Source organism: Pinus tabuliformis, chromosome 5_1 (genome assembly GCF_031772625.1).
Source record: "Pinus tabuliformis cultivar Carrire ecotype Pingquan chromosome 5_1, CPIR1, whole genome shotgun sequence".
Lineage (NCBI taxonomy): Eukaryota > Viridiplantae > Streptophyta > Pinopsida > Pinales > Pinaceae > Pinus > Pinus tabuliformis.
The window spans coordinates 208,461,593-208,469,700 of record NC_142305.1 but is presented as its reverse complement, the minus strand read 5'-3'; the positions used below and the strand labels follow the sequence as shown (position 1 = coordinate 208,469,700).

The window sequence follows — 8,108 nt, the reverse complement described above, 5'->3', positions numbered from 1 at the left end:
TATGCCATTTTTGCCACCAGCCTTGCGAGCAGTGTCATTTACTATAAATGCATGTGAGCAGTTTGGAATTGCTGGAAGAACAGGTCTAGTGTCCTTAATGATATATTTCGCCTTACTCCAATCTCTGATGGGAAAATTTAGACCCTTTTGGTAACATTAATCCAAATGGAAGATTTGTTGTTGTATGTGGTGATGGTGAATACATAATTTATACGGCACTGGCATGGAGGAATAGATCCTTTGGATCTGCACTTGAATTTGTTTGGGCCTCAGATGGAGAATATGCAGTTCGAGAAAGTACTTCCAAGATCAAGATTTTTAGCAAGATATTCTAGGAAAGGAAGAGCATTCGGCCAACATTTTCTGCTAAAAGTACCGGGGGAATATCGTTATGTGTAAGGAATGGAAATGAGCTGCCCTTCTGTATCACTCATGTACCAAGGTGGCGGTAATGCAACATGTCATAATATGGGTGCTTGCAAAGAGACGGTTGACAGTTGTACAAGCAAAAGTTGCGGTGGTCATGAAGTGGACATAATGCACTTTTTAATAGGAACCGCAATTCCAGGTCGTTTGTATGGCACCAACATAAGTGATAATACAAATGGCGCTGGAGGAGATAGGGTTGCCCATTTGGTTGATCTATATGCATCCACATAGTCGGTATCTTGATGGATTGGATCCTCAAGGAAATGGAAATGGTGCTAATTTCAGTGCGCAGAATGATTGGCAGGGAGCGTAGTGGCATGTTTTGATTGACAATTCCTTCGGTCTTCTGGAGAATGCAAGCCCAGGCTTGTGGCAGAGTCTAAGGATGTTTTTGATCAGAAGGCAAGTAATAAATATTGGATTGATGTGCAACTTCGGTGGGAAGACTATGATTCTCATGACCGTGAGCGGTATACGAGAGCCAAATTCTTAGACTATACAACAGATAATATGTCAATTTATACATCACCCACTGGTGTTATGATTGCAATCGATCTTGCTTACAATTTACATTCTACATTTGGTAATTGGTTTCCTGGTTCAAAGCCTCTTTTGGCCCAAGCTATGAATAAAATAATGAAGTCAAATCCTGCCTTGTATGTGTTAAGGGAGTGCATAAGAAAGGGCCTGCAACCTTATTCTTCAGAGCCAACAGAACCGTATTTGTCATCTCAAAACTATGGAGAGATTTTCAGCAACCAAATTATATTGTTTGTGGATGATATAAATGTGTATCGCATCACAATCCATAAAACTTTTGAAGGAAATCTTACAATGAAGCCTACCAATGTCGAGGCTCACATTGGAAAAGGAATTTGTCTCCAAATGCAAAGTGTTATTCCGAAGGCATTTGAATGCTTTGCAGAAGCTATTGCGCTTGATCCTCAGAATGCTTGTGCTCTCACGCGCTGTGGAGTTTTGTACAAGGATGAAGGGCACTTGCTAGAAGCAGCAGAGGCATATCAGAAGGCTCTTGTAGTGGATCCTACATACAAGCTTGCTACGGAGTACTTGGCAATTGTCTTGACAGATCTTGGGACCAGTTTGAAACTTGCAGGAAATGTCCATGAAGGAATTCAGAAGTACTATGAAGCTCTAAAAGCAGATAGCCGCTATGCTCTTGCTTATTATAATTTGGGGGTGGTTTATTCGGAAATGATGCAATGTGATATGGCACTTAATTGCTATGAAAAAGCTGCATTGCAAAGGCCTATGTATGCTGAAGCATATTGCAACATGGGTGTGATATATAAGAACCGTAGAGATTTGGATGCAGCCATTGCGTGTTATGAGAGGTGTTTGGCTATATCTCCAAATTTTGAAATTGCTAAGAATAACATGGCTACAGCCCTTACAGACCTTGGTACAAAGGTGAAGCTTGAAGGAGATATACATCAGGGTATAGCTCATTACAAGAAGGCATTGCTTTATAATTGGCACTATACAAATGCTATGTATAATCTTGGTGTCGCATATGGTGAACTACTAAAATTTGACATGGCAATTGCGATGTATGAGCTTGCCCTGCACTTCAATCCAAATTGTGCGGAAGCATGCAATAATTTAGGAGTCATTTATAAAGACAGGGATAATCTTGACAAAGCTGTGGAGTGCTACCAGATGGCTTTGTCGATCAAACCTAGCTTTTCACAGTCTCTTAATAATCTTGGTGTGGTCTACACTGTCCAAGGTAAAATGGATGCTGCTGCAAGCATGATTGAAAAGGCTATAATGGAAAATCCTGCATATACAGAAGCTTATAATAATCTAGGGATTTTGCACAGGGATGCAGGTAATATCATGCTTGCGATAGAGGCATATAAACGGTGTTTGCAAATTGATCCAGACTCTCGGAATGCTGGTCAAAATCGCTTGCTAGCCATGAACTACATCTATGAGGGCGAAGATGATAAGATTTATATTGCACACAGGTTGGCTCTGCAGATAAATATAATATCAGTGAGTTGAAGGGTGCCATGTTGGTAATCAAAGACCTTTTATCTGTGGCATCATTTTATGCAACTAAATCCAGCTTCACTGCTTCTACTGCCTTGTCTATAACATGCTTCGGCATGTCCTTTCCTGAAGTTTATAGCAAAGATGGTACAAATGTACAGATCAAACATCTAAAGACTTTTGATGAAGGACTCTTGAAAATGGACAGAGACACACATGTTATGGATTGTTTTTTTTCATGGAGCAGGCCTAGAGGTAGATGAGTATGTCCGGAGGTCTTATAAGTTTGTTTATGTGGATGGTATTGAAGTGGGTATTGAAGCATGATTATATGGCTTTGAGCTTCTCAAAAGTCGATTTGCTGTCTTGTTTGTGACTGAGATATACAGAGTTTTCTTAATATGCTTTAGAGTACATTATTGGTATCTTGGTCATTGCATTAGCTATACAGTAGTGGCTTCAGTGTTGTTAGAAGCAGCTGCTATGGGGAGAAGATAGCAAGAATGCAGAGAAGTGATGAGACTGTGTATGATGAAATTACACAGCAGTTTCGTAGCGCGCTACGAAACTGCTGTAGCTGCATGTTTTAGTTGAGCCAATCATTATGATTGACAAATCAGCAAATCTTTAAAAGGTGTTGTCTTCACACATAAAAATGGCCAGCACATCATGGACGTGGAAACCTGGTAATTAAAGGTTAAAAGCATACTTCTTTGGATTCGAATATTTTGAGGCAAACCAAGGACCGACAAACAGGAGCAGTTTCCTATATTTCAGGGTATTGGAAAACATGTTACATTAAAAGCCAGTAAGCAACTACGGACACCTATCACAGCCAAACTAAAAGAAGCCATTTGTCAGAGAATGAGCCTGTTTTCTCCTTCTTTTCGTAGGAGCACCATCCTGGTTGTAATAAATGCTATTTCCAGCATGATGTAGAATTAGAGTTTTAATTGTTTTAGGATTCCAGCGCTGCCAATTAGTGGTCAGCTGTAATTATTAGTTAGTTAAAAGTTAGTAGGTGTCATCATAAGTAATTATTGAGCTCCCTTCACGTTGGAGGAGGGAGCTCGAATCAGGTAGAGTAAGCATTCTATATAGAGCTGAAAGATGAATGTAAAAGGGGTTGGATATTTTATGAAAACGGAGTGCTATTTTTGGCTTGTGTAAAAGACAGTTTGCAGTAATATAAGATATATACCTTTCTTCTCAGGATTCATATAGCATTTCAATGTTCAAGATGTATTGTTCTACTTTGTCCTTCATGTCTTTTTTCAGTTGCTTAGAGGAGTAATCACTCAGAATTCACATGTGTTGCTCTGACTTCCTGTACTCTTCTATGAACTGTGGTTTTCTAAAGGTTATATTTTGAACATTTAAATGTAACATGCCCTGATTTCTATGTAGAGGAAATATCATTTCTGCTGTAGCATGTTTGACTCCATAAGCCCAATGGATGTATTTGTATATTTGTCCAGCCAGCAAGTTCATTAAATCTATTGTACAAGAGTTAGCCCTCTTATCAACATTCAAAATCAATAACTTTTTCTTGAGAGAGCCCTCTCAGGCTAGGGAGGCTAATCCTTAGTCAAAAGCTTGGTCTGAAACAGTTACACAGAGTCTACCTGATCAGCAGCCCTTCAGTGCTTGATTTTGTGATAACACCTTCAAATATCACATTTTTGTCGATAGGGATAGTAAAATAACTCTAGTAGAAAACATGAAAGAAGCATTAGTAGTTCAGAAAAGAATACTTGCTTTCGAAAAAAATTGCAGAGGATGAAAGAAAAGCCAAAAAGGTTACATTTAAGGATGAGTCAAGGAATAAATCTCCAAAAGATCCTTTTGATCTCGAAGGACTACAAAAATTCCTCAAAACTATGTCTAACGAAATGGTTGAGATTAAAAAACAAGTGCCTAAAACTTCAAAGAAATGTTTCAAACCCTTTAGAAGAACTCAAACTTCGACCTACCAATCCCCAAATGTCATATCGAACGTAGAATCAGATGAAAATGACGATGAAGAAGAGATAAATATGTTTGTTGAAGATTCTCAAGATGAAGTATTTGTAGAAGTTCATGGGCTTTGGGAATTTATCCTCCCTACTTCTGACGTTGAATAAGAACATGAAACTTTACCTTTAAGTACAAGAAGTAAAGGACCACCTCATTATCCTCTGAGTAGACATCTGACTAGAGGTTGCCTTCTAGCCATTATTGGAGTTTGGTTAAAGGTGGATGTAGAAGGTGAGTGTGTGGAAGAAGTGGTAGATTGTGTATTAGTGCTAGATGAAGTGGCACCAGTACTCTCAGAAGAAGAGGTTCAGAATTTTTGTAAGAAGACTCAAGGAACTTTCACTATTGTATTTCTTTGATAATTTTAATAGAAAGGCTCGGCAAGAGACTATCTACTTTCATAAGCGGAGCATTGATATATGTGGTACTATTATCTTTTATTAATTCTACGTTTTATGTTTAAACTTTTTTTAAGTTTTATCATTGTTTTATTATATAGAATATCACAACTCAAATAAGAATTGTTTCACTATTGGAAAGTGTATTAATCGTTATCTTTAGTTGTATGTATGAAATGGTATAATTTTTATGTGATATGTGTTTAGTAATTAAATTGAATAACTATTTAATCAATTTAATTATCTTTAATTTGTTTTAACTCTTTTAAATGTTTGATGATATATATTGTCTTTAATTTATAAATAAATATTTATGAAATTGCATATGAAAAGTTAGTTATATCCAGGGAATTAGATAGATAGATATAGATTTATTTATTTTCAGTCATATTTAATGTATCAAATAGTTTTCACCCCATCTATATCACACACCAAAGTTCGTTATATATTTGAATAGGAAATTGGTCCCTATATCCCCAATTGCAACCATTATCCCAAGAGGGAAAAGGAACAGTGTTCAAGTTCCTGACCAGGTGGTTTCCTCGATGTTGAGGCAAGGACATTCTGAGCCTTCAACACCACCCGACCAAGTGGGATTACAAATTTTACATGACCTCAAAAGTCCACACATGACTGAATATGAAATTATTATAGCATAGGTCTCCACATGACCTTTACATCAAATGACATATATGACATTAATAATTGAGACCAAAATATCTTAATAGTATCACAATTCAGAAACCATAATGCCAACAGTGGATTATATTCTGCACGGCTAATGTTTCCCCTGAACCTATACTACATGTTCATTGTCAACAACTCATTCATCAAGGAATATTCATCAATCAGATATATATTAATGAGAAAAACATAACTCAATACCATATCATCAAACTATACCCATCAACAACAAACCAATAAAAATCAAATCATAGCTGGAAGTAGCATCTCATAGGATGATCTTGAGTTTGTACCACTATTTTTCTATCAAAGAAAAACGTATGCGACTGTTTGCAAAGACACTCACATATATACACGACTATACTTCATTAAACCCACGTATAGAAAGAAACCTTTTGAATTTTTACTTGTAGACTGAGCAAACTAGATTTAAATCAAAATGAGGTAGAGACAACTCCCATTTTTCGTGATATTCAAATGATTCTTTTGGAAGAGGTTGAGTTAATATATCAGCAACTTTTTCTTTGGAGGGAACATACTCCAATTTAACATTTTTCTCAAGCACTTGTTCTCGTAGAAAGTGATAATTGGAATGTGCTTAGTCTTGGAGTGCATAACATGATTTTTTGAAATACTAATAGCACTTGTATTATCACATAGGATGGAGATGGGTGGAGAACATTTGATTTTTATGTCTTGTAATGTTTGTGCCATCCAGAGAAATTGTGTGCAACAAGATGTAGGAGCCACATATTCTTCTTCCATTTTAGATAAGGCAATGGAACTTTGTTTCTTATTGAACCAAGATACCAATCGGGACCCCATGTAAAATGCACCTCCACTAGTTATTTTCCAGTCATCAACATTTCCATCCCAATTCGCATATGTGTATGCATGAAGGGTAATATCTGCATCTTTAGGATACCATAGACCAAAGTATTGGGTTCCTTGGAGATATTTGAATATTCTCTTTACTGCCTGAAGATGTGATTCCTTTGGATTGGTTTGGAAACTTCCAACAATCCCAATTGCATGCGTGATATCTGGTATGGTACCTTTTAGATAAAATGGAGTTCCAATCGTAGATCTGTACTCTGGTTGGTTTACTATGAGAGAATCATCATTAGAACTAAGGCTACATCCTGTCATCATGGGAGTACATATAAGTTTGCAATATTCCATCCCATACTTCTTCAGAATCTGCTTGAGATATTTTGTTTGTGAGAGATATATGCCATCTTTTGCTTGTTGCACTTGTAGACCAAAAAAATAGGTTAGTTCCCCAAGTAAAGACATTTCAAATTCTTGTTGCATAATAGAAGCAAAGTTTTGACTGATAGATTCTTCATTACTGCCAAATATGTTATTGTCAACATAATCACCAATAATTAGAATTTTATCATCCTCAATTTTTGTATACAAGTTGTTGTTTGCGGATCCTTTTGTGAAATCTTGTTGTTGAAGATATTTGTCAAGATGATAATAACATGCCCGCGAAACTTGTTTAAGCCCATATAAAGCCTTTTTTAGTTTGCATACAAGTTTTTCATCATCCCCCAAAATGAATCCTTCCAGTTGTTCAATATATACCCCTTATTCTAGATCTCCATTAAGGAAAGCATATTTTACAACCATTTGATAAACTTTGAAATGTCGAAAACTTGAAAGTTCAAGAAACATTCTTATGGATTCAAGTCTAGCTACCGGTGAAAATGTTTCTTCAAATCCTATACCTTCTTGTTGAGCATAACCTTTGCAAACAAGTCTAGCTATGTTCCTAATGACCTCTCCATTTTCATTCAACTTGTTTTTGAATATCCATTTTTCCCCAATAACATTTTTTTCATGATGCCTTGGAACTAATTCCCAAATATCATTATTTTCAATTTGATAAATTTATTCATTCATTTCCTTAACCCAACATTCATCTTTACTAGCTTTATTTACATTTTGTGGTTCAATGGTGGATAATAAAGCTAGATGAATAAGAGATCCTACAAGGGTTCTTCTTGTTTGTACCCTAGATTCCTTTTCTCCTAGGACTTAAGTTTTCGGATGATTATTTTGAACATACATGGATTGGGCCTTTCGTTTTCTGATGTGTCTTCTTCTACTGCTTCATTATTTTCTTCTTCTATATCATTTCGATTTGATGTGGGAAATCATTCATCATCATCATCCTCTTTTTTTGATGTTATCTTTTTGGGATCTGTGCATTCTTCATCAATCACGACATCAATGCATCCAACAATTTTTCGAAGTCTCTTATTGTAAGATTTTTATCCTTTTCTTCTAGATGAGTAACCAAGAAGTATTCCTTCATATTCTCTAGCTTCAAACTTACTAAGTTTTTCATCATTATTTTTTATGAAACATTTTCTTCCAAAAAATCTAAAATGCTTTACAGTGGGAGGCTTACCATAACAAAGTTCATACGGAGTTTTATCACTATTCACATGAACATGAGCCTTGTTGAGAATATTTACTACGGTATGTGCAGCTTCACCCAGAAGGTTTCAGGAGTTCCAGACTCATCAAGCATAACACGAGCCATTTGTTGAATAG

At 36.2% G+C, this 8,108-nt stretch overlaps 1 protein-coding gene across 1 annotated transcript in view; it reads left to right on the top strand.

Moving 5' to 3' along the window:
- The first annotated feature begins 402 nt into the window (after nt 1–402).
- LOC149164113 (putative UDP-N-acetylglucosamine--peptide N-acetylglucosaminyltransferase SPINDLY) overlaps nt 403–8,108 on the top strand; it is a 30,328-nt gene continuing 22,622 nt past the window's right edge. The window contains exons 1-3 of the mRNA XM_089429375.1: nt 403–636; nt 790–2,420; nt 7,620–7,643. Of these exons, the coding sequence (XP_089285501.1) occupies nt 403–636; nt 790–2,420; nt 7,620–7,643 (1,889 nt within the window). The remainder of the gene's footprint in view (nt 637–789; nt 2,421–7,619; nt 7,644–8,108) is intronic.